Genomic DNA, 26,990 nt, shown 5'->3' on the forward strand with positions numbered 1-26,990 from the left:
AAGTCTTCGGCAGACAGACAGGATTAAGCCATTGTCCAGTCACCATTGCTGATCATACATATCATATGGGACAATATTCTGTTGCTGCCCATAGAATTCTCAGACTAATTTCTAATATCCTTCCTGCTCATTGTGAAGGCAAGGCTAAGGAACCAAGGAGAGAGTTGAGGGTGCTTTGGATTTTTGATATTCAATCTTAGTGGTAAACGGGCTGAATGCAGGGCAGCTGTAGTGTTGTCCCTCAGTCCTGTCAGTAGCTCCCATGCCGAAAGCCGGCTGGTTGGCAGAATTGGTGAGGAGCCACGCTGAAGTCATCCATGTGGACAGAAGCCAACTGAGCACAAGCGGAGAACAGAAACAGATGATCTGAATTTTTACTTGACTTTTTCACACTACATAACTAAAATGTATTATTTCATGTAGTTCTTAAATAGACAAACATCATTGTTACCTTTTTAGTATGTTCGGAAATTAAGTATGGAGCTAACTCGCTGTGTTACTACATGGTCATTGAGGGAAAAAATACATCTCAAAAATTGTACACAAACACTTAGTCTAAGACTGGTTGTTACCAGAATGAGCACGGTTTCTTCCTTGGATGTTTTCTCTCATCCATTTGAACTTCAGGATTATTGGTATTGAAGAATTTAAGGCCAACCAGTGCTATGTGTCTTTTATATTAGTTAAAAAGGCAGGGTGGGACACATTTTCCAACCTAAGCACTTTAGTGGCACTGTTACATGCTGGGCTACTAACCCCAAGGCCTGCAATTCATATCCATTTACAGCATGGGGTGGTGGGGTGTGTGTGTGTGAAGCTGTCTGCCCTTGTAAAGAGAATAGACTTTCTGGCAGTGGTTTTTAAAGCACAAAATATAGCTAATCTGGCTCCTTTCAAAAAATGTCTCATAAGCATGCTTAAAATCCTGGTTTACTTAGATGAAATCTGGTCTCTTTTTTAGATACTAACACTATCCATATTATATATATATATATATATATATACACACACACAAAATACTGATGCTACAAGTGTTAAGACTCCATTTTAGAAACATTTTAATCAGCTAGGGCCAGTCTAAGAAGTGTGTGCCATACTGATTTAACAGGCTTAAATATAATAGTTATCTATATCCGACGGTTATATTAAATGCTTTTTTTTAAATAGAGGAGGAGCCTAGGTGGCACAGGGGGTTCTGATTTGGACTGCTCCCAAGGGGAATGGTTCAAACCCACCGATTGCTCCCAGGCCTGTATAGGCTGTTTCAGAAACCCACAGGTTTGCTGTAAGCTGTCCGCAGGTGGAATAGAATTGATGACAGTTAATTTTCTTTTTCATATGAGGAAGCTTCAAAAAGTTTGTGGAAAATGGAATAGAAAAAAATGCAATTTTCCCACAAACTTTTTGAAGTCGTTTTACATGGATTTCCCTGCAATAAATGAAGTAGTCCCCTGGTGGTTCTGATATAAAGCAGATAGATATTGACACTTTATCTTGAATTATGGGCTACATATCATATAGAAGCTTTTAATTGTCAGGGGGATTCTGAATACTATTTTTTTTTCCAGAAAAAAGGGGCAGTAGGTCAAATAAGTTTGGTAACATGATATGGACGATGAAAAATAATTTACATTAAAGATATCTTTATAAATAGTGACTACTTTATTACCATATAATACTGTACACAACACTGTTAAGTAAGGACAACTAAAATAATATTTTTAACTAAAATGTATGCATAAAAATGTAAGCAGTATTGAAGGAAACTGAACTGCCATAGGGGAAAACAGTTACGTTCAAATTGAGCAATATTGAGAAATATCCATTAGTTCCTAGGAGAGCTTGCAAGCTTCCTAATGAACACGTCTGTTCAAGGAGCTGGACTGAAGCAGGGGCTGCAACCGGGAGGCTGGGCGGGTTTGGGTCTGCGGTACCCAGGACCGAGGCCCGGGCCGCAGGCTCCAGTGAAGCGGTGTCCTGTGCAGGGCGCACATCCACGGAAAGGAAATGCCTCCAGGGAGCAATTCTCAACACATTCCTGCTTCCTTTGGCACTTACAATTCAGACAAAGGTGGGTTTGGTTTAATGTGATTTTATTATTCTTAGATAAATTTTGTTATTTTATATAGATAAAAATACAATATTGCTTTCAAAAACTTAAAAAAAACTTATAAACAACATTGTCAACCTACTCAATTTATAGAGCTTATTTTTTTCAGAGCATAATTTACCCGATAACATATGGAAGAACTAGCAAGAATGGTTTAGATGAAGACTTTTACACAAGTTTTAAATGTGAACAGGGAATACTAATGTGGACCATGGCCTATCTCTTTCTTAAGTGGCACCTCATGCTAGAAACAAATGATGTTGTAGGCAAATTTGATTTTCTTCAATACTTAAAGTGATTATACAGATTTATAATTTTCACTGAAAATACTTAGTACGGACAGATATTTTGTCTGAAGCCATTTTTATATACATTAGTCAACAACATAAAAAGAAATTAAAATTTAATAATACATATCATTCTGGGATTCCATCATATTTCGCTTTAAAAAATAATACATGTAAACCATATTTACACTGCTCAGAGGTCATATTTAAATAGAAATGTGGCAGATGGCGGCATTTTTCTTTTAAATCACTCAGGACAGTTTAAATCACTGCTGGTATAATGATTACTTCACTTATTGATAAGAACACCGTAATGTGTGAAGTTAAAGTTTCATGATTGTATTTTTCTTAAGACCATCTTACAAGCAGTTTGGATCATTATTAGTTTTCATAAAATATATACTGATAAAATATACAGAACCAAACATATTTAAGTGCATATGTAAAATATGGACTACTTAAATGAAAGACTGAAATTATTCACAAGTGATTTTGTTCACTACAAACTGCACAGTGCACCACCCTTTCACTCATAACAATACTTTACACCAAATATTGGTATCTTCGATCTTAAGCACTCCTCAAATAGGAGAAAAACAAACAGTTTCCGCTGTTTTAAGAAATGAATTCATAAAGTCAACGTAATGTATATGATTATAGACCTAGAACACTAAAGAGAACGTTTACATACTAACATGGGCACCTTGCTTAATTTAATTAAAACTAGAAGAAACACGGCTGCTTCTCTTCAATGCAATTTCATAAACCTGGCTATATTTAAAAGATGTAAAAAAAATTTCACATCCAACCACCTTTGTGGAGATTCCAATAAAGGTAAACAGTAGTACATCTTTTTCTTCAAGAAACAATAATAAAATTTAAGTGCTACTATTTTAAGTTAAATAATTATTAAAAAATAATTTGACAGGACATCTTACAAACTAAGATATTTTTCCTTATGTAAGGCACAGAACATTTAATGTCTAGAAGCAACTGGGCTATAAAATAAATAATTATCATTTTAATAATTATTTGCCCTTTACCTGAAAAGAAGGTGGATTAAGTAGTGCAATTAAAACATGCCTGAATTAATAAAAATGATTGGCTTAAAGAAAAATGAATAATAGTGCACAAAAATGTTATCAATTTAATTTTAAAAGAAAAACTGTTTTATATAAAATAAACATCCTACAGTGTTATCAGTTGAAACATGTGAGGCACTTGGATTAACAAAGAGCACTGTGATTGTCATTTTTTTATAAAAACACCAAACCACAAATTTTACCATTTGAGATAAAAGCAGAGTTAATAAGATTGATTAGTTTTATACCTTTGTATTAATGTACTTATAAAAATCCAGAAATTGAAAACTTGGCAGTATTTTTTTATTCTGATAAAAATCATTTGAGTGGCAAGTTCAAACAGAGGAATTTCCCTTCTGCGAAAGATGCAAAGCTCTGGAGAAGTCGTGCATACCTTGTGGGGCTCAGGGTACCAAGGATGGAGCTCACCGTTCAGTGGGAGCACCATTTAAGGATGATGGGGGTGGATACAAAATTTACTTTTCCCTTTTAAACTTCTAACGATGGCAAATTCAAGTGTGCTCTTGAATACCAATGGAATCAGTTGCACCAATGCTTCCACATCAACTTGATGATAACCAAAACGAACAGTTTTTTCACTCTGCAATCCTTCACAAGCTAATTTAAGCAGCATACAAATATCGAAGTGAAAGTAGGCTTGGAATTACAGAAATCTACTGGATGTCAAAGCAGAAAAAGGTTTGGCTTCTGATGGATGACAAGAAGGCTGAAGATATGTGGAAGTTTGAGTGTTATTTATGGTATGTAATTCCGCTGGGTATGTTTCATTGAAAACACCTCCATTCTGGAACAGAAAACAAAAACAGCAATGTTAATTAGAATAGATTTTTTTAAATATCACAAACCATTAAGTACATTAAATCTAATTTAAAAACCCTAATCTTGTAAGCTATTTAACTTTGAATCCCTGTACTACTAACTAAATTTCAAATCCTTCATTTGATGAAGATGTATTATTACACATTATGTATCACTTGTACTCATATAACTTTGGTTTCTCTGGTCATTGGACAAGAAATCATATAATGGTACCTGGAGTGATTCAACACTTTCACTTCAGATCCAGGACTTCATGTTAGGAGCTATTTGGCCCGTGAGTTATCTGGATAGGACAGGAGCTGACGAGTAAAGAGTGCTAGCCAAGAATAATATCCTCTGCCCTAAGTAGAGTGCAGTAGGCTTGCTCTCACCAGAACTCATCTCAGCCGCTTCTGGGGAGTGAGTAATAGATGACATTCAAGGTTACTACAGGGCCTCCAAAATGCACCCTAGCAGGTGGAACCCCAAAGGACAGCACGAGGAAACACATGAATGACACTAGAGTGCAGATGACCTTTATTTTTCAGTATGTATAGCTGTATAAACTTTCAGACTAAAGGCATGTCCTTCATCGCTTTGAATGAATCTTTTCTAGAGTCTATGTTAGCATTTTGCTCCAAAGAGGTGATTTTCTACCAGTTTCTTAATATTACTAAAATATTATACCATGAATATACTTTTCTTAATTGCCTAGGCTATATTTTTAATTCTATTTTTTAATAAATGCCACTAAAATACTACCACATATACTCACGTATAAGATGAGTTTTTCAGAACATTTTTCATGCAGTTTTAGTGGTAAAATTAGTATCCTGGCTGATATTTGGGTCGGCTTATACTCACGTATAGCCAGTGTGCTAATCACAGCATCGAGTTACCAGAGAAATTAACAAACAAACGCTAAAAACTCCTTTTAACTTCTCACACTAAATATATTTTGGTGTTGGTGAGAATTATTAAAAAGAAAGGAAGGGCAGGAGGGAAGATAAATGGAAGTAATGACAGACCACGGAAGGATGGATGGAAAGAAATATGCCAGGGTCACTGTAATCGTCTGTAACAGTTTAAATGTCATAGAACCTTTATGTTTTTATAAAGTTGTATGAAACTCTCAGATTAGATATGACAAAATAAAAATTTATAAATTATCAAGGGTTCATGGAGGGGCCAGCCGGGAGGGTGGGGGAAAATGAGGAGTTGATGCCAGGGGCTGGGGTGGAGAGCAAATGTTTGGAGAATGATGAGGGCAACAAATGTACAGATGTGCTTTAGGCAATTGATGCATGTATGGATTGTGATAAGAGTTGTAGGAGCCCCCAGCAAAATAATTTTTAAAAAACCCCAAACTTTCAGATTAAAGTAATGTCCTTAACAGCTTTAAATAAATTCTATGGCCCTATCAGTCTATAGTCACCAATCAAAATGCTGATTACTTCAAAGATGCCCCATTATCGAGCTCTTTCAGCAAATGGCAGGCTTTGTAGAGTCTTCAAATGAAGGGCAATCTTATTTGTCCAGATAATGATGGGTTTTGAGTAGTGACTCATCAGTCGTTCCACAAAATGCCATTCTCTCTCACTGCACCTTAGTGTTCTAGCAGCCGTGCTGCAGCCCATGGTGTCACTGACGAGCTGGACTGGACTAAATGGCATTGAGGCTTTTATTTTCGAGTTGGTAGCCATTTAAAAAATAATCAGATAAAATTAACTTTACTGATATGTTTTACTTAATGTAATATAGTCATGATGTTATCATTTCAACATGGAATAAAAATGTGAGGAATATTATTTTCATACTCAGTCTTAAGTTTGTCTAATGTCAATTGGATTTGCCACGTTTCAAATGTTCACTTGTGACATGTGGGTTGAAGGGTCACGAGTGAATTGTGCAGGCCTACAGATTCGTTATCTTGTTATCCATAAAGAATACAAAGTGAGGAAGGGGGTGACACACTCGTTAGCTCACGGGTACTGAAGGGCGCCCTTTTCACAATGTACCTTTAAATCATCACACACTCGTTAGCTCACGGGTACTGAAGGGCTCCCTTTTCACAATGTACCTTTAAATCATCCAATAATCGACTAGCACTGTATTGAAGTCACTCCACCCAGGCTTACCTCACATTGAGATAGACTACATGAAGATTAACTTTAAATATATTTGCAGGATGTGAAGATTGGCAAGAAAACCATCTCAGTCTATCTAAAAGCTTATATATCATCACGTGAACCAAAGGTAAGAGGAACATCAGGAAAACAAGGATAAAGATTTATGTTATAGTTTTAAAACCTTATGCTTCGGTACATAATAACCAGAGACCAATGAACTTCCTTTTATAGTTAGAATATGGCTTGAAACTAAACTTAAAATATATTTTTCTTGGGGGCCAAAGAGAACAGCTACTCTCATTATGTTAATTTTAAAAAACACATGATTACTTTTCAATTTAAAGTGTACTTGCTGTTAAGAGCTGCTCTAATGACATATGTAAACAGTGACGGTACAATCTCAAGCTTAGCGTCGATGAAAGCCAGCTGTCAGTCTTTTTTAAGGACAGTGAGGAAAAAACTGTACCTTAAATGAGTATCTGACAGATAACATGGGAAGATGTGTGCGGAGAGCACTGGAAAGCCCACGAGTGAATTTCAGAAATAAACCACGTTTCTATAGGGAGTTTATGAAAGCACACCTGTATTTGATCTTAGCCCAATTTAAAACATTTGAGCTTTAAAGAAGTGAAGTTTCAAAATTCATGCTTTGAAAGGTTGAAAATTTTTAAGGCCACAGAGTCATTTTTCCTGGTAGCTTAGTTCAGCTTCCATTGAGGACATTATTTTCCCCATGAGCCAGACATTTCCTTCTCCTTCATATTGAAGTAAGTGATGCTACTTTAATGAGACAGAGGAAAAACTACTGATTTATTCAAAGAAAGTAGTCACTGACACAGAGATTCTCTCTCACAGGAACTGCATGAATGGCAAATTTACAACTCAAATCTCTCTCTTTGTGGGAGAAAAACGATGATTTCTGCTTCGGCACAGATGTACAGGTGCAGAAACCAGAGAGCGGGTCAACTCTGTCCTCTCATGTTGCTGTGAGTCAGAATGGCTCTGTGTCAGTGGTGTGGCTTTGGGGGTGGGGTGTGTATGAGTCAGAAGCTACTAGATGGCAATGAGTCTACAGAGTGGCATACTTATCAATATATTACGGGCAGGGTTTATTCCGTTAGCAAGGCACTCTTACCTCATTTAGAAATGCCTGAGGGCCAGCCACTGTGGTATTGTACTGCCTCTGGTCCAACTGAGTGTGCTGAGTTTCAGGCTGGCACTGATACATCGACACGGCCCCAGCATAACCTGTCTGAGGGGTCACTGGAGTCGACTGTGGATTTAGTCCATGCTCTTGATTTTCAGGAACTTGTAAACAATGGACAAAACCTTCAAAATTAGAAGATGCACTGGGGTACGAGGATGGTTCGAAATTCCCTACAGGAAAGTCCAACTGCGTACACTTGGAATGTTGTGGAAACACTGGCTGATTACAAGGGATAAAGCTTGGTGTATAAGGCATAGTACTGATCTCAGATTTGTAGGGAAATTCTTGATTAGTTCCACGTACGTCGAAAAAGACATTATACTGTTGTGGGTCTTGCTGAGGGCAAGTAAAAGGCACAGAGTGGTTAGAGTTATAATTTGCAAACATGCCATTAACTTGCATATGCTTCATTTTCTGGCAGAGCTGCTGCTGGTGCCCCCCTACTTGCTTTTGCTGCTGCTCCTGCACCATGCAGCTGGAGTTCAGAAGCACAGACTGCGGCTGCGGGTGACCTGAACAAACGAAGGGAGATTTACGTAAGGACTCTTGGACATACGTCAGGACGTCATCTTCTATGTCAAGGTCTCCAAAGTCATCCGCACCAGAAAAGTCAGATCTGAAAAATTCCTCATTCTGCTGCATGTGCTCGATGTCTTCAAAATCAATGCCGAGGTGTTTCATGACACTGTACAAGTCACTGTCTTTATTATCTGCGAAAAGATCGGCATGGCCTCCAGGGAGAATTATTTCCGGAGACTGACTACTTTGCTCGTGTTTCAGGATATTCTCATTTTCCACTGATGTAATACTGTCTTGCCAATTACTGCATTCATTCATAAATTTGCTTAACATTTTTCTTTCAAAGGATACAGTATTCGAAGCTGGGTAAAGATAAATAGACTCATCTTGCTGCATCAAAGAAGCCAGGAGGGAACTGGGATTAAGAGAGTCTGTATTGGAAGAGGACTTCGTATCAGAGTCTTTTGTGCCCGTGTTGCCTTTCGTCCTTATTGGCAAGGGATCCATAACAGGCGGGAAAGGACTGGTGACCTCATAGAGCACGGCTTCTCCAGTGGTGAACATAAAAGGCAGCTTCATATTCCGCTTTCGTAAGTGCTCTATTCCTTCTTCTTCTCTAAAACCGTGTACAAAAACGTTTGCAATATTAGGGAGAGTTCACGTATCACCAACATTTTAAAATGAAATATTGTACATAAAGAAAAAGGACAAGCAAAATAAGACTAAAATTTAGAATGACTGCCGCAAGCGTAGACTTTCTCTTGGCTTTCATATCTTGATGACTGTTGCTATAGATAGTTTTGAATACTTTTAAGCAACCAAAAACTAAATGATTTCAAATCGGTCCTACAAATGCAGCACAACAGTGAAATCCATACTCCGGTCATATTCCCTCTTGATACCATAAGGTGGGAAGAAAACCCTGGTGGAGTAGAGTTAAATATACTGAAACAAAATATACAAATGTACGACTCTCTTTAAGACATGTGTGTCTAATTAAAGCAAGAAGCTCAAAAGACATAAAGGGAAAGACTGGCAAAACCGACAACATTAAAATGTAAACTTTTGAATAGCCAAAGAACTATACACCAGTTAAGGGATGGAGAAAATATTTGCAGCATATCTATAACCAAATGACCTGCAGTGCAGCAGAATGAAAGTGGCTTTTCAACACATGGTCTGGTCAATGTTACCGGTCAACTGGACACCCAGGTGAGGGGGCGTGGGATGAATCAGCCTGAATCCTTACCTGCAGCCATAAGTAAAAATCAACTTTCCTGAATGTAAGAACATATTTTCAATAAAAATATGTGATCCAGAACCGTTTTCCAGAATATATGCATAAGGCATCAGTGGTTCTGTGGTAGAATGCTCGCCTTCTTTGTGGGAGACCCAGGCTCGATCCCGGGCCTTACACTTCTGATGTGGCCTCTACCCGTCTGTCAAGGAGGCCTGCATGCTGCTATGATGCTGAAGTTCCAGCAGAGACAGACTAACGTGAAATGCCTGGCACTTCACTTCTTCAAATCAGCCCACGAAAACCCTATGGATCACAATGTTCTGATCCCCAAGGGTCCTGGGGATGATCCAGTACTGAACAGCGTTTTGTGTACATGAGATGTGCCTGGGGCAGCCGGGAGTCAGACCAACCTGATGGCAACATTTTAATAAAAAGAATAAAAACAATACATTTAGTTACCTCTTCAATTTATTTCCACACTAAATTCTCTTATAACACACACACATATTCATTTAAGAAAGCTTTATAAATACAACATTTAATAATGCTACTAAACAAAACCACAAAGCATTTTACGTCTTTATGCTTACGTGAGAGGTCTTTGAGTTGCAATGATATAATCTGGTCTTCCATTTTTATAAATTAAGCGTGCATTTGACTGAATCCATGTCCATCTATTTTCCTTGGTAAGAAGACGGAACACTATCAAGCCACTCTCTCCAGTCTTAATCACTAAAATAAAAATTTTTAAATTAGTTACCAACCTCCCCAAGTCAAAATATTAAAGCAATCACTGAAACAAAGTCTTTGTAACCTATAAATATATGAAGGGTCTATAAATGTTTATGGAAAATATGATGAAAATAACTATGCATGAATTTCCATATTTTTCCCACCAAAATAAACGTGTGATAACTTGTTATGTTCTGAACAGCACCTAGTCTAAAGTACTAAGAAAGGGAAGACATTAGTCTGTAAGAGTCTCTGTCAGAGCGGCATGAATTCGGCTAATATGGATGTAAAGACAAACATCATATTTATGGTGAAAGGACAATGTGCCAAAGAAATCAGCAGTTTCCAGCAGGCTAATGTGTTCTAAGTATGATGGGGGCATGCACATCAGTTCCCGAGGCAGCGTTCCTGTGCATGCCCTGGCTGGAAGACCCAAGATCAACAGCAGAAGCAGTAGCCGGTACCACAGACATCTCTCAACTGTCTCAGCCACACACTTCTGAAGGATAAATCAAAGCTCAACAAGCTTGCTGCCTGGTGGGTGTCCAAATCCTTTCTCCTAGATCAGCAGCAGATGATCATTTCCTATGGGAATTTTAAACGAGTGGCGTTGAGATGCTTCACTTCTTGAAGAACCGTACTAAGTAATGAATCCTAGCGTCGCCAGTACGGCCCTGAAGACAAAATACAACCAAAGCAATGTCTACCAAGAAGAGAAGTGGCCCAGTTAAAGCAAACACAGAGCAGTAGGATCAAAGGTCATGGGAACAATATTTTGGGATGCTCCATACATTTTGCTTGTTGATTTTTCTGGAGGTCTAAATAACAAAACTCTGCTTCTTAAGTGGCTGTTTTGTGAAAGTTAGCCAAACTTTACCAGAAAAATATCCAGGAAAACTTCACTGGATTTTTTTTTCTCAAATCAATGTTCCTACACATTCTTCTCTTTTTTGTTGTCAAGGACAATTTTGCAATAGTTTTCATGTAAAATTATTCAGCATTTACCCTACAATCCTGATTTGGCTGCTTGTGACTTATTTTCGTTTTCTATTCTTAAAAATATCTAATGGGGACCTGTAGTGAACTGAAAATGCTTGGCACACTTCTTCCATCCAGTGTTTGTAAATCCCACCAAGTAACTGAGTGGGAGAAGCTACTAGGATAGAGAAGAATCTAACAGAGGTTGGTCCATTTTGCCATGCCTCTGGGTGGAAGAAAACCATCTCAGAAGCAGGAACTGGAAGAAAGAAGAGCTATTCGTGTCGTGCAATGTGAGGTCCCATCTCAAAGCAGCCGAGGCCTCCCCACACTGAGACGAGGAGACCCAGCAAGAGGCAGCACCAGGATCAAGAAAAAGGATGGCAAGTGGGGATTCTGGCCCCCAAGGGCCGATCCCAAGGGATCTCATGGCTGAGAGGTCAAAGATTAGACAGCCATGCCTGCAGCATGGCTCAAAGCATGGTAGAGCAGACACAAGGCTGTCTCTCCTAGTTTGTAATAAATTCCCATCATGCCGAATACTATCTACCAACAGGGGCTATGGAAACCTGCAGGTAGCTTCGCGCCATTGGATGGACCGTTAGCGTCAGGAGAGGGAAAGAGGAAAGGAGGGTCACGGCACGTCTGACCTCTGCCTTGTGGCCGCCGGCTTTGGACTGATGAGAAGTTGGACTCTTCTCCCCTGCGTAGCCAGAGGAACTAGATGCAACCCTAATGCCATTTCCTCAGCACCCAGGCTGGTTTTTGCCAAATAACAATGTAACAAAGACAGTAGTGACACGGTTAAACTGAGCTCAGGACCCTCAGATTTCTAGGGATGGACTGAAATGACCGATTATCAGCATTTACAAAAATATCTTTAAAGTTAGTGGAGCTTTAGTTGAAAAATAAAGTTCATATTCTTTAATTTTAACTTAAAACTTAATTTGTCGACTTTTTGAAGTTCTTCATATTTCAATTATTGATAGAGAATTATCTCTTTTTTTAAACCATAGTACAGTTTATCCAATGGAAGTAGTTCATTTTATCTGATTCAGCTAAAATGATTTTTTTAAAAACCGAAAGAGAAGATTTTCTAGGAACACATATTTCCATAGTGTATATTCCTGTGTGTCAGTTCACGAATGAAAAACACTGTCTGGGGTTACTGCCCCTTCTTTCTCGCCAGGTTCACAGGAACTATAACTTACTCCGGATGTGGCTGTCAGCACAATAAAGCATGTCAGCAGCATGAACAAACTGGTACCCGGATCCCCTCATGCACAATTCCGCTTCCGTATATCCTAAGACAATTTTTCCTCTGTTAAAAAAAAGGAGAATAAGAATGAAATTTAAACTTAACTAAGATAAATTCTTTGGTTTTATGGTACTTTCTGCATCTATCTTTTACCTGACATTCAGAATTTCAAACTAGCAGGTATGAAATAACTACCATGTTAACTTTTGCCAATGACCCCCATGCCCGGGCATTGGCTCGATGGCAGGGGCTCCCTTTGTTTAGGTTTACAACTGTAAATTAGTTTGTGCCTAGTTTGCTCTTCTGAATAAAGATCACAAAAATATGTGTGGCTAAAGATGAGTCTAGCACAGCAAATTATGTACATAGAAATTCATAAAGTTTATGCTTCATTTGAGTAAAGTTTATCATATTATTTCTCTGACTTCTCATATTCAAAAGGAGAAAAACTACAGGTGATGTGTATGTTTAATAGGAGGCTCTATTTCATAATTTTCCAAAGATGACCAAATGTCTAGAGCTAAAAATAAATTTTATATGAGGTAAAAATGAAAATCTAGCCAATAAATGGCATCAGGAGATTGAGTTTTACAAGTTTATGGTATATTATTTTTGATGTGGAAGTTATAGAAAGTATTTTAAATGACAAAATCAGCCTTACGAGCTGCACACTAGCAGCTCTGCAGGAAGCAGGCTGGCCTTTCCACTCCCGGGATAAATTAACCTCGGGAATCCACCGGGCTGGGGTGCTAGGAGTCAACACTGACTCCAAGGCAATGAGCCTGAATTTTTTGTTTGAGTGTGCCCTATGACATTATTTCACTCTAAGAGGCAATATGAAAATATTGTAAAATAATTATAGATATCATATATACTCGAGTATAAGCCGACCCGAGTATCAGCTGAGGCACCTATTTTTACCACAAAACTGTGTTAAAATGCTGAAAAACTCAGCGTATACGTGAAGATGTACATACTAGAACCACAAAGGAGCCATGGTGGTGTAGTGGTACACTCAGTGAGCTGTTAACCACAAGAGCAGCAGTTCAAGGCCATCAGCCACTTGTCTGTACAAAGATAGCACTGTCTGCTCCTAGTAAAGATTTAAAGTCTCGGAAACTCAAAGAGGTCAGGTCTAGTCTGTCCTATACTGTAGCTTACTTGAAAATGATTCAATGACAGTGAGTTTGGAATATAATCACAAGTCAGCAGTTCAAACCCACCAGCTGCTCTGTGCAGAAAGATGAAGCTCTTCCTGTAAAGATTATGACCTTGAAACATTATATAGGGTTTTGGTTGAAAACATAACAGTAAACCAGGAGCATAATCTACACTATATGATTGATACCCTAACAGAGACTTTCTGCAATGAACTAAGCATTTGATTAATGAAGTTTCACTTACTTTGCATCACAACTAGTAGGCGTGAAGTCTAGTTTGTGTTTAGTTCTGAAGATGAAATTTTTGGTTCGAATTTCCAGTATGGACGGTGACTGGAGGGGAGTAGCTATTGCAAACAATGCCAGCTGAGGTGGAAGCACTGATCCGTCTTTCCCTTTTTTGTTCTGTCCATGGAGATACTTTAATTTCCCCTGGAAATTCATTGCCTTAAGAAATAAAAAATAGTTCGTGAAACTTATCAGGTTAAAATAGTTCCTTCTTAAAGCTGTGATCAATTTTAGGGCTCTTGATAATTCAGAAATAAACTCTCTGAGCCTGTTAACTGCTTGCTACCTTCTTTTGCTTTTCTCTCCCAAGGAATAAGCCCATGATTATAACTAAGGCTTTACATGGTAGTATCTGCAGCATTCAGAAGCTATTATGTAGTACTAGAAGAACCCTTCAAAAGGTAGTTATAAGGAGTACCGAGGGATTGTTAAGAAGAGAGAGCCACTCCCTGATTCGACCTTGTATCATTTTCTGCACTTATTAACACCTAGCACAGTGTCTTGCTATAGTTCCCAAATGAAAAAAAGTGATGAAGTCATCAAATAAGCATTAATTTTCAAACACATGACTGATCTGGAGCCATGGTGCTATAGTGGTAACATAGTTCAATTGCTAACTGCAAAGTCAGCCATTCAAAACCACCACTAGCTCCAAGGGAGAAAGATGAGGCTTTCTACTGCCATGAAGAGTTACACTCTCAGAAACGCATAGAAGCAGTTCTATCATGTCCTACAGGGTCACTATGAATGGGAATTGACTTGATGGCAGTTAATGATGACTTATCGGTGTGCTAATCATCTATGTAGTGATCAGAGTAAAATTTTATTAAAATGCAAAAACAAATCATTATGAAAACAAAATAATTGCATAATTATATAACAGTAATAATAAATAATATCTTTAGCAAGCAGAAAGTACAGCAATTTATACATTAACACAGTTGATTGCTTAAAACATAATTATCTACCAACGATTGGTTATGTTAATTGGCTACGAGGATCAGTATTAAACGTCCCTATTTTTACACATTGAAATTCAATCTCAGAAATATGAATTTTCTGTCACCAATACCAGAAAAATATTCTCAACACCCAATTCTAATTGTGTCAGCAAAATTATCTTCACTCCCAAAATCATGGTTTTCTACTACTTAATTTAAAATAGGATCATACATTTCAAATTCCTAATAATTCACAAAAAGGATACGCAACAAACTCCTTTCCTGTAGCTGGTGGAGGGAGACCTGGCAAAAATGCCAAGGATGGGCCACCCCACACTGACTGTTCTGTCCAAATTGCTCCCTACAGTTATCCCACCCAGGTGGTTCAGATTCCGCCACAAGGACCGCTCATCCAAGATGGGATTCTGAAACCATGAATATACACTATGTCTGCACGATGGCAGCTATTAGGAGTGCTTATATCTAGCAGACAGCATCCCGTTAATATAGAAGGGCCAGATGATTCTCTATCTTAAAACTTAAAATAGCCTAATAAGCAAAATGCAAAGGTATATCTTGTTTCACTCAACCGGTATTACTTTATCCTTAGGAATAGAGTGTCTTTGTTTTTTCTTTTAGTTATGAGAAATAATCAGCATCAAATTCTTTGGGAATAGCTTTTAATAAATAAACTCAAACATGAAGAAAATTAGAATGAAATAATTCACTTAACTTGTCTCCTTTTATTTCTATAACTTAATGTTAACTGTTACTACAAGATTCTGTCCCTTACCAGAAAACCAGATGAGTTGTCCAGCAGACACCTTAGTCGACATATGAAAGTCCTCTTCATAAAAGAAACGTTTTCTGGAGCAAGCTGGTCAGGGTTAAAACAGATGGCTGGCTGTGGAAGGCCATCGGCTTCTGCAGAAAGAAAATCAACACAGATTTACTTTCCATTTTGCTATAAAATTAACTGCTTAATGTTGAAATAGTGTTGAAATAGTTGAAGTTGGTGTTAATCTTGAAACAGGAGACTGTATTTTGAATTAAAAAATTAATTTTCAGAAGGGGAGTCATTGAAAAGAAATAAAACTTTCTGTGATTTTTACTACTTGTTTTTATTTTTATTGAGTTATCATTATTAATAATTTGTATATTTTTAATATTCTTATTTTACCACTTTCATATATTTTTGGAAATACTGCCGGTATTTGTACTTACACGTGGTATTTTACATTTTAATTTTGTGCATTTTCAATACAGAGCACTTTATGTAAACTCCTGCATGAATCATGTATATTCTCTCCATGTTTCATGATAGCAAATGAGTTACTATCTTAATACAGGCATGCCTTGTGTCACACATGGAGACAAATTCCTACTTAGCCTTCAATGCTAGGCAAATTTGCTCTTACTCTGAAAGGACTGCACCAATAACTACTTGCAATGAAGTCGCCATAATAATCGTATTCATTTGCTGCAGTGCAGCTTTTAAATCATTGGAGAGCTTTCAAGCATTTTGTTCCACTAAGGTAAGGCTAAATATGGTTTGTATGCAACTGTTCTATCTCACCTCCAAAGTCCACTTAAAGACTTACAAACACAATTAGCACTAGATCTCTTCCTCACCTAGGGACTACCTGTACTTATGATGGCAGTATTCTTCGTTGGAATTCATTAATGGCAGTCATCTGCTAAAGCATCCTCAGTTGATCTAGGTCTTATAACCTAGATCAGGCCGAGAAATTGTCTTTCCATTCCTTCTGTAAGCTCATGAATTTTGTGCCCTAGTGGGGTTCACAGGAGGACTTGGGGCACAGTGGTTAGTGCTTGAATGCAAATCGAAATGCTGGAACCCACCAGACCTTCCGTGGGAGAGCAGCGTCGTGGATTATAACCTCGGAACCCACTGTGGCAGTTCGACTCAACTTGACAGCAATGGCTGATAAACGCAGATATAGCACTGACTACTAGCCAGAAGTTTGAGCCCATTTTTAGGCACATCTGAAGACAGGCCAATTGATATGCTGCCTCCAAACTACCTTATGGAGTAGTTCAACACTATACATTCAAGCTGCCATTCGTTACCATCAACCCAAAGGCAAGTAGCAACAGCAATTAACAAAGGCTCACTGCCTCCCCTAACAGAATTACATTAAGAAATTAAGACTGTATTTTGATAAGTATTCTTACCATCAAGTCTTTGCCCAGAGTCTGCACACTGTGAAGGGTTTAATGCCCAGTGTAGTTGACGCTGGAATTCAGCCCGATCTTCAGTATGAATAAGTTCATACACACTCTGATGTATAACATCAGACTAAATAAAAAAGATGGAAGGGAATAATATACAAGGATTGAATTAAAAAAAGAAACTTACATAATTTCAAACTTGTTTAGATTATCAGATGCTTATATTAGTGAAAATAAGTGCATAATCAAATGATTGCCAAAATTCTCTAAGCATCCAACATAAAGAAATCTAGAAAGATAGTTTAATTCATAAACCAAGTTACTACTAATCCTCATTTTTCAACATAAACACATGGTTTAATTACCTCCCAAATCCTCAAATGTAGCATACTAAGTTCTGCTAGTTTCTTGCCTGTTTATCCTGCCTCTTCCATGACACCAAACCTGAAAACTAGTCCTCTTTACTTCACTAAGCTTAAAAGCATTCCTGATGACTATCCTTCACTGCTCAGAGTTTCCTTTGTATTAAAGTTTCTCTCCAAACATATTTATAAGGGCAAAGGGTTGAGCCTTTTCTGTGTCAGAGTCCCTTCCCAACTTCTTGTTCCTCTGCACTCACTACAGTGCTGAACTTGCAGAATGCAAACGTGGTTTTTTAATTTCTTTTTTACAACTCATGCTAAGAAATGTGTTTCCATTCAACATGTGCGTGCACGCACACACACAGAGAAAAACATTTCATAAGAATACCTTTTCCTTGTATGATGATATTGTGCATTTTATAACGCTTTACTCTTACTGTTCTCCAAGAGAGCAAACTCACTGTCGTTGAGTCAGTTCTGACACATAGAAACCCTACAAGACAGGGTACAACTGCCCCTCTGGGGTTCTGTGATCATCAATCTTTACAGGAGGAGATAGGCTGCCTGATCTTTCTCCGTGGAGAGTGTGGTTGGTGTGAACAGCAGACCTGTGGAGGTCAGCCGCTCACAGCATTGCCCACTCCCCTACCAGCGCTCTCTTAGCATCAAAGCAACCTAAGTTTATTAGTGACCCATGCTGTCAATTTCATTACAAACTAATAGGTCACAGCTTGCAATTTCAAAACTGATACCAGAAACTACTACCCATTGTCTTAAAGAGTACCCAAGCTATGTAAGAGGGGAGAAGTTTGGAAAATGTGTAATCTCTGTAGGTTTCTTAATTGATATAAATCACATATCAAATCATAATCAAGCTAGTTATATATGTAATTCATTAAGTACCAAACAGAATTTTCTATTGATACTGATATATTTTCTTTAAAATACAGGACAGATATATGTAGTGTCAACAGCTAGAAGCTTGAGTTATTGATCTTAACCTTCCTAATCTTAATCTTCTAGCATTTAACCCCTCTATTCCATCCTTTATACAATTTCCAAAGTTATCATTTGAGACACAGGTAAGAGTATAATGTTTCTTTCACAAAACCTAGCCTCGTCCTGCTCCATCCTCGCAATTGCTCCTACATTGAGACCATTGTTGCAGCCACCGTGTCAGTCCAACTTGTTGAGAGTTTCCCTCTGTTCTGCTGTCTCTCTCTTACCTAGCATGATGTCCATCTCTAGGGACTGGTCTCTGCTGACATCATGTCTAAAGCATTTGAGACCAAGTATTGCCATCGTTATCTCTAAAGAACATTCTGGTTGTACTTCTTCCAAGCCAGATTTGCGTCTTCTTTTGGCAGTCCACGGCACGTTCAATATTCTTTGTCAGCAACATCTTTCAAACTCATTGATTCTTCTTGGGTCTTCCTTACCCAATGTCTACCTTCCCCAGGCATATGAGGCAATTAAAACTACCCGGGCTTGGGTCTGGCACACCTTACGTCTTCCAAGTAACATCCCTGCTTTTCAACACCTTAAACAGACTTTATCCAGAAGCTTTGCCCAGTAAAATGTGTTGTTGAATCCCTGACTACTACTTTCATGAGCACTAACTGTGGATCCAAGCAAGACAAAATCCTCACAACTTCAACCTTTTCTCCATTTATGAGGCTTTTGTCTATTGGTCCAGATGTGAGGATTTTTGGTTTTCTTATACTGAGTTATAATCTACACTAAAGGTTCTTATCTTCATCAGTAAGTGCTTCAAATATTCCTCAATTTCAGCAAGTCAGGTTGTGTCATCTGCATATTCCTGGGTTTTTTTAAGGAATTTTTTGTAACATTTTATTAGGGACTCTTACAACTCTTATCACAATCCATACATACATCAATTGTATAAAGTACATCTGTACATTCTTTGCCCTAATCACTTTCAAATCATTTGCTCTCCAGTTTTTAACAAGCCTTCCTCTAAGACTGCTATCACATTCTTCTTCATATAATCTAGCTTCTCTGATGATTTTCTCAGTGAATAAGTATGGTGAGAGGATACAATACTAATGCACACCTTTCCTGATTTTAAACCTTCTATAAGCCATTGTTAAATCTGAACACAAGGCACAAACCATAGTATTTTATTTGTACAGCACCTGATTCATTTCATAACTGTCTTATATTGGCTCTCCACAATTATTTGATGGTAAATATGTTTTCTGCCTATTTCCCAACCCTGTTTGCCCCTTGTGCCTTATCAACCCTGTACTACTGAGACAATTCTGACTCATAGATACACAATACAATGTTCCTAAGGTTTTAACTCTTTTCAGGCACAGATGATCCATATTTCTCTCTCGGAGTTCTGGGGAGTTTGAACCGCAGATCTTTTGGTTAACCTCCCAATGCCTAACCCATAGTGCCATACATAGATATTTAAAAAGTTGAAAAACCACAATATTCATAAATTAAACATTTAGAGAAATTTTATTGCAATAAATTACTACTAGAAAAATATCTGCAAAAAACAATTTTCTGTAGTATAAATATTTGAATCAATATTTTACATAAACAAAATTTAAAATGTTCCTATAATAAAATATGTACATAAAAATTAAAAAGTTAATTTCTAGTTTTCTAAAGATAAAAGTAAAATATGTTTACCTGCTGAAAGCCCAGGTAATCTTGAATAGTAGATGAAGCATAAAAGATCAAAGCATCTATAGTAACAACCAACACAAATCCATTCAGAGCCTATGGAGCAAAAGAAGAAAATGAATGATGAGAAAACATTGTCCAAAGCAAGTAAGAAGGGAGAGAAAAAGAAACACAGTATGGATGGAAAACACATAATAAAATTCAAATCACTAGAGTAAAATGATAGATATGATCAAGTACATTAAATTCAAGCGAATTAAAAGCTATTTACAAGTAGTTATTTTATAATATTTATAACTATCACATTTGTTTTAAATATGTTTTACGTGTATTTCACATTTATGTTGTATGATGTGTACCAGTAAAGTTTCACAATATTTTGAAAGTATTCAAACTAAATTTCATAGGTGCCTGAAATATCTTGGCACAAATGGTTTTCTTATCTAGGTTTCTCTTCCTTTGAATGTATCAGTACCTTTATACCTCTATTTCTTCTACAGAGAGGCACACTATAGTAAATCATGTCTAGATAGTTTATGGTTTTGAAATTGTGTACAATATATTTAAACCAGATTCTGAAACGAGGAAGAAAACAAATATTCTACTAAAATTATTGCGATTGGGCATGAACTTTAACTGAAAGATTTTCTTATCGAAATCAAGAGTTAACAGTGGATTCTTCTTATTCCAAGGATGCATGGTGTGTTAGCAAAGTATAAAATTGTTAAACCTTTTGAAATTTTGCCTAACTCTTTTTACTGTTCCTTTTGTGATTATTCAAACTCCACGTTAATATTTACATTCTACAACTGAATAGTGAAAAATATCTTGAGTGACTTTATTGCTGTTATATATCCTGCAATTGCTTATTTCCAAAACCAAATTCACCACCAGCTGAGTTGCCTCTTTCTCTTGCCCCTGTGGATTTCCGAGACTCCTTAGGGGAGTAGAAAGCCTCATAAGGCCTCACTATTTGCCACTTAAGTTCAGTTTGATAGTTGGTCTATTATTTGGTACAGCTAACCTCCTTTACTTTTTTATGTAAATGGAAATATTGCATGGCTTAGTGTAAGAACCAAACAATTCTGTCCCTTATTCATGGTGTAGCTTTAGTTGTTTGTTCCTTCCAGATTTCATGTTATCATTTTATCAGATGAATGTAAGGACTACAGCTCATCTTATTCAGTGCTGGAATAGAGCAGGCGCTCGAGTAATGTAAGGTGTTGTTGTTATAAAGATTTACATGAATGTGCTCTGAGAACTGTTAATAGCTTATATGCCCAATAGCCATTTATTAAATATATTATTAACAACTTCACTGCAAGTGAGACATAGCTAAGTAGTGGGATTCAAGAGTCAACATTGGCCTGCTGATTATGTTGCTCACACATGCCCTTGTCTTTAGATTAGGTAATGAATCCAGTGACTGTCTCTCCTTTCACCTTGAAGATTTAAGTATGCTTTGCATCATACTTCTCAGGACTCGATTAGAAAGAAAACAGCACCTACTATTAAACCGCTATTACGCATTCATGTGGCTGAATTCTTCCAACAATCTGTTAACATAGGTAACAAACTTCAGCTTGGTAATAGAGAAGCCTGAGGTAAAGGAATTCTGAAGGTCAGAGAGCCAAGAAAATGCTGTGCTCAGAGGCGCAATCTGTCTGACTCCAAAGCTCATCCACTTAATTATCAGGATACATTGTCTTCATGTGTGATTGATCACTAATTGTTGCATACTGTGATTTATAATTTTAACTGGCAATTTTAAAATGGAGTTGTAGATAGTAATAAACACAGTATCAAATAGCACCAAAACATGTTATAAAATGAAAACTAAATAAGATGTTATAAAGTGATAAAAAGATAAATCATTATTTGTGAATCCATTATTTCTTATAAAAGTTTAAAATTAATACCAATCTACATGGCAAAAAATGTAAAATTTCAAAAATAATTGATGTTTGTTTCTGCAGGTATTTATGGAACATATATGAATTTCTACATTTACAAGCCAGTGACACTGATTATATTTTTGAGTTGACTAACCATCCCAACCCTCCTTTCCAGGCTACCTTTAATCATTCATACTAATTAACTGCACACGCATTAGCCTTTCATCTTTCGAAATTTCTGTTGTCAATTTTATAGTTTTAACAAGAGCTTAATGTTCTTCAAAGCAGATGCTTTTTATTACTTAAGCTAAACTACAGTTTGTTTTGACAAGATTTCAGGGGATATTTTTGTTTAAGGTTTAAGGATTATATCGGGACATTATTGCATGTGACTCTTCGGTTGAAATCAAAAGAAAAGCTCCTAAGTATAAGCTACGTGGCACACTGCATTTCCGGAAGCATCTTTATTTACCACACTGCATTGGTGCTAAATGTATATCATGAAATGTGAGACAAGGTAAGTAGGAATGTGAAAAAGTCTCATTTCTCATAATAGAAATAATATTCTCTGAAACTTACCTGTAATAAGAACTCTCCTTCCTGCAAGTTCAGGTCTTCTCTGAATTTTCCTCTAGAGTTATTCTGTCCTCCATTTTTGTCACCTTGGGGGGATTTTATTGCAACTGTGCACAAAATGAAGACATAATGGTGTAACATTCAGTTTCTCTCCCGCACCCCACACCCAACCCCACCAAACAAGCAATTCTGTAAGGTTAAGAAGAACTTCTGTAACAACTTTTTGTTGTTACATTTACCAAGGAGACAACATGGGGCTACTGGTATCTGCTAGAATGATAACAAACAATTTGAATAGCTCTGATGAAATAGTTTCCAGTGCTATGCTAATAAAACTAAAGGTAAATTTAATTTGGCTGTAATCTGAGAAATTGTTAAAAACACGTTTAATGAGCTTATTACATGACTTTTGCCATGTAATTTAGGAGTTTCTATGAGTTGCTGAATATTATTATAAATACTCCTTCCAGCCCTACCTACTTAATCAGAAGAATAACCTTAGAATATGCATCTAGAAAATAATTTTAACATAAACACTGATACACTGATGAGTTGTTGAGGAAGTGATTCAATGATACCTTATTAACAGAAATATTTTCAAAAAGTTCAGACTCCTCCTCTACTTTCCCCTTCTGTAAAGAAGTGTGTTAGTTGTCTGCATATTAAAATTTGTAAATGAACGCCAGGAGAATTTACTTCTTTAATGAAGAATATGTATACTTTTCCACTCACTCAATTTTTTTCTTTTCACCTCCTCCAGCTGGCTTTAAAGTTGCGCGCGCGCGCGCACACACACACACACACACACACACCCTTATTTTCCTTAAGTTATTGCAAAGTGTGAAATTTTGTAAAGCAGGTACTCTTTCATTACATCTTCTGCTGTAAATTGTATTTATTAAGGTAAGTCTACCAGGGAGACAGGAAGCTATACAGTGGTATGCTACTATACAGAATATATAAGAGGGGGTACCCCCATATGGAATTTTTCCTAATATGTGCATTTAGTTTTTAATAAAACAACCCTATCACCTTCAAAGCACTCTCCACTACCTTTAATACACTTTTCAAATATGTGATTCCATTCTTGGAACATTTTCCAACCAAACATGTTTGGTTGATAGCACCTCCCTCGTTTTTCTCCACCTTCTCTAAATCATCAAATTACTATGCTTTCACGGTACTCTTCATTCACAGAAACAATGAGAAGTCCCAAGGCGTGAGCTCAGGTGAGTCAGGTGCCGGGGGCACGAGAGGCCTGCTGTCTTTGCCAAAGGCTGGCACATGAGATGGCCATGAGAGCAAGTCGCCTTGTCCTGGTGGCAGCACCAGACCCCGTGTGTCACAGATCAGGCCTTTTTTGTTGCACACTGATATGCAATCTTTTCAGAGCTCTAAATAAAAAGCTTGATGAACAGTGTGACTTGGAGGAGCATACTCAAATGCACTATACCCCTGACATAGAAAAAAAAAAAAAGCATTGTCTTGATCTTTGATTTCACTCGATGAACTTCGTTTAGGCGAGGCGATGATGGCACCTTCCATTGACTTGACTGATGTTTGCTTTCCGGTCACGAGAATAGCTCAGTGACCTTAGAAAAAAGCCTGGGTCTCTTTGGAGATATTCTTTCAAAGCACAACATGCTTCCACTGAGGGACATATTTCAAAGTGATCCTTCTCATTCCCAAATCTTCCACTAAAATTTGCTGAACCAAACTCCAAGGCAGTTCAGATAGCTTCCCCATCTCTTCAATGGTCATCTTTAATGGTGTTCAAGTGCAAGTGCAAGGATTTTGTCAACATTCTCATCCATTATGGAAGTTGACAGACATCCAGAATGAGGTTTCTCATCAATAAACACTTCTTTTCTAAACAATAAAACAATTCATACACTTGAGTTCTTCTCATAGTACTGTCTCTGTGTGTTCAACATCACAACAGTTTCTGGAGCATTTTTCCTGAGCAAGAATGTATCAAAATTCTTATGCCAAAATTTTACAGCAGCATGATGTTCTCTTAAATCAACCATCACACACACAAAGACGAGGTTCAAGCAAAGCTGCTTTTATAAAAAAATTCACTGTGATCAGAGAGAACCTTCCCAGGCGACACCCCTGGGTGCACTAACTCAGAGTGTGTGACTGGATGCTTGCCTAGAGGGAAAAATGTGTACTACGAAAGCTCTGCTCAGCGGAGCTTTTTTCCATTTGGGGGGTACCCCCTCATATAGTGGGAAGCGCAGCATAGCTAAGTGAAAATAATAGCTATTTATTTAGCACTTTGTCACATCCAGAAATATCATTTCATTTATAAACATGTGGACATTCCTATGGGTTCAAATTTTAGTTCTGTCATTTATCAAATATTTGAGAAATGTGATTGTTTTTTCATAAGTGATAATTATAACAAAAAACTCATTCTGTAGGGTTCATGTGAAGAATAATTAGAATACACATGCAGTTCTTGGCGATAGTTCAATAAATCAAGAGGGAAAGTAAAGAAGTATTGCAATAAAATAGTAAACAAAAATAGCAAAGTGTGAAGCTGTTTTTTCTTGACTTAGCCTCTGGGGAGATTTATAAATTTCTTAAAGAAAGAAGGCTTTCCACTCTCTCTAAGAATTCTATGCTCTTCATATTACACATCACAGTGGTAGTGTTGGCACCCTTGAGAGACTCAAATTACGGCCCGTTTCAGCTTTCACTGAGTTTAGGGGACAAAATGCAAGATGAGGGCTTCAGGGTAAGTTTTTCCAAGGAAATTCTCATAGGAAAACCCATGCATCGTACATTAAACTCCTTAATGCTCAAAATGTATTTTTCTGATAAATCACCAGTGCTTCCCCAAGTAGGGAAGTGAAATTCAGCTTGTGTCATATCCCTCAAATCTTATGCCAAAAATCTAACCTTTAACAGAACTTGAAAACATATCATCACTTTGAAAGAAGAGGTCAAACACTGGTCTCCGAATATAACAGCTTGAAAAGGCCAGAGAACAGACTTCCTTGGGGCAGCAGAAAATAATTTGAGCTAAATTAATTTACCTAATAGTTTTTCAAGACCAAAGGAAAGGATTAATCTTTTCTCATTGACAGAAGAGAAAATGACATTCCCTAGCTTTCTTGTGTTTTCCTCTGTTGCGGCTGCTCTCTGGTTGTTTTGCTGGCTGTTTATGGCTAAATGTACATGGATGCACTAAGTCTCACAATGTCACCCGCAACTGTACTTCTTTTCCAAAAGTTCTGCTGTAACCTATAATTTAAGAGTTATATCACGTATCAGTAAGACTTGCTGTTAAAAACAAAACCCAAAATCCCCAAAGTGAAATCTTTACATTATGGCGGAGCCTAAGCCTAACATTTTAGTTCTCCAATGTTGTTGTTGTGGGGTGCCATCGAGTTGTTCTGACACATGGTGACCCTTCGTACAGCAGAATAAACACAGCCCAGTTCTGCATCTGCCTCACAGTTGTTCTTATGTTTCAGCCTTTTACATATCAGTAACAAAGTTAAAGTGCCCAATTTAAATCATGCAAAGAGTATTTTTCCTTAGTAGTGTTTATTATCAATTGTAAACATGAATTAATATGCAATACACATGAAAGGGTTTTACAAATCTTGTGGAACGCATTCCATAAACTTTTAAATAACGTTTCCCCATGGGTTTTTTGAAGGCCTCCCTCTAAGAGTATTTTTCAATTAACTTTAATCAATGGGACTGGCATCAGTTCTAACTAGCCACTGGTTGCAGAAAAACAATGATATCTGCGTATTGTGATCTACGTATCGCAGGTGACACAACCTTGCTTTTGAAGCACTGGGAGTACTGAAAAAAAATAAAAGATGACAGCTTTCAGTTTAGATTATATCTCAACAAGAATCCTCAAAACTAGACCAGTAAGTAACATCACAGTCAATAAAAAAATTTCGACATTGGCAAGAAATTTTGTCCTACTGGAAGCAGGAGGCAGGAAATCGAACAATGGGGAAAAGTTAAAAGCAAAGATGCCACTTTGAGGCCTAAAGCACACCGGGCCCAGCCACGGGATCCTCAATCCCCACACACGTAGGCAAAAGTTGGGTAATGAATACACAAGACTGAAGAAAATTATGTATTTGTGTTTATGGTGTTAGTAAAGAATACTGACTTTATTATGGAATGCCAGAAGATTGAACAAATCTGTCTTGGAAGAAGTACAGCCAGCATGCCCCTTAGAAACAAGAATGGCGAGCCTTAGTGGTCGGTATTTTACTGTGGATCAATCACTCAAGATGAACTTAAGGCTTAGTAAAGTAGAAGGTCAGTGAAAAAAGTAGTCCTCAATGCACAGCTTGAGACTGCAGCTATGGACTAAAGCCTAACAGCAATGGTCAGGATGGTGCAGAACTGGGCAGTGTTTCATTCTGTTGGACTGGTCAGAGATTTGCTATTAGTTACAACTGACTTTAAAGCACCTAACTACAAGTGTACAGTTGAATAAAGAATGGAAGAGGTGATCCATCTTAGAATGGCTTATGATCTCAGCTTGTATTCAGAGTATTTTTTTTAACAATTTA

General features: G+C 37.4%; 1 protein-coding gene across 1 annotated transcript in view; it reads right to left on the reverse strand.

Moving 5' to 3' along the window:
• Positions 1–2,076: 2,076 nt before the first annotated feature.
• The window catches only part of AHR (aryl hydrocarbon receptor), a 48,603-nt gene continuing 23,689 nt past the window's right edge, over positions 2,077–26,990 (reverse strand). The window contains exons 3-11 of the mRNA XM_075558334.1: positions 22,438–22,541; positions 19,970–20,059; positions 16,947–17,070; positions 15,544–15,674; positions 13,766–13,968; positions 12,315–12,424; positions 9,984–10,125; positions 7,563–8,769; positions 2,077–4,284 (exon numbers count right to left, since the gene is read on the reverse strand). Coding sequence (XP_075414449.1) covers positions 4,144–4,284; positions 7,563–8,769; positions 9,984–10,125; positions 12,315–12,424; positions 13,766–13,968; positions 15,544–15,674; positions 16,947–17,070; positions 19,970–20,059; positions 22,438–22,541 — 2,252 coding nt within the window. The 3' untranslated portion in view covers positions 2,077–4,143. The remainder of the gene's footprint in view (positions 4,285–7,562; positions 8,770–9,983; positions 10,126–12,314; positions 12,425–13,765; positions 13,969–15,543; positions 15,675–16,946; positions 17,071–19,969; positions 20,060–22,437; positions 22,542–26,990) is intronic.

Source organism: Tenrec ecaudatus, chromosome 9 (genome assembly GCF_050624435.1).
Source record: "Tenrec ecaudatus isolate mTenEca1 chromosome 9, mTenEca1.hap1, whole genome shotgun sequence".
NCBI lineage: Eukaryota > Metazoa > Chordata > Mammalia > Afrosoricida > Tenrecidae > Tenrec > Tenrec ecaudatus.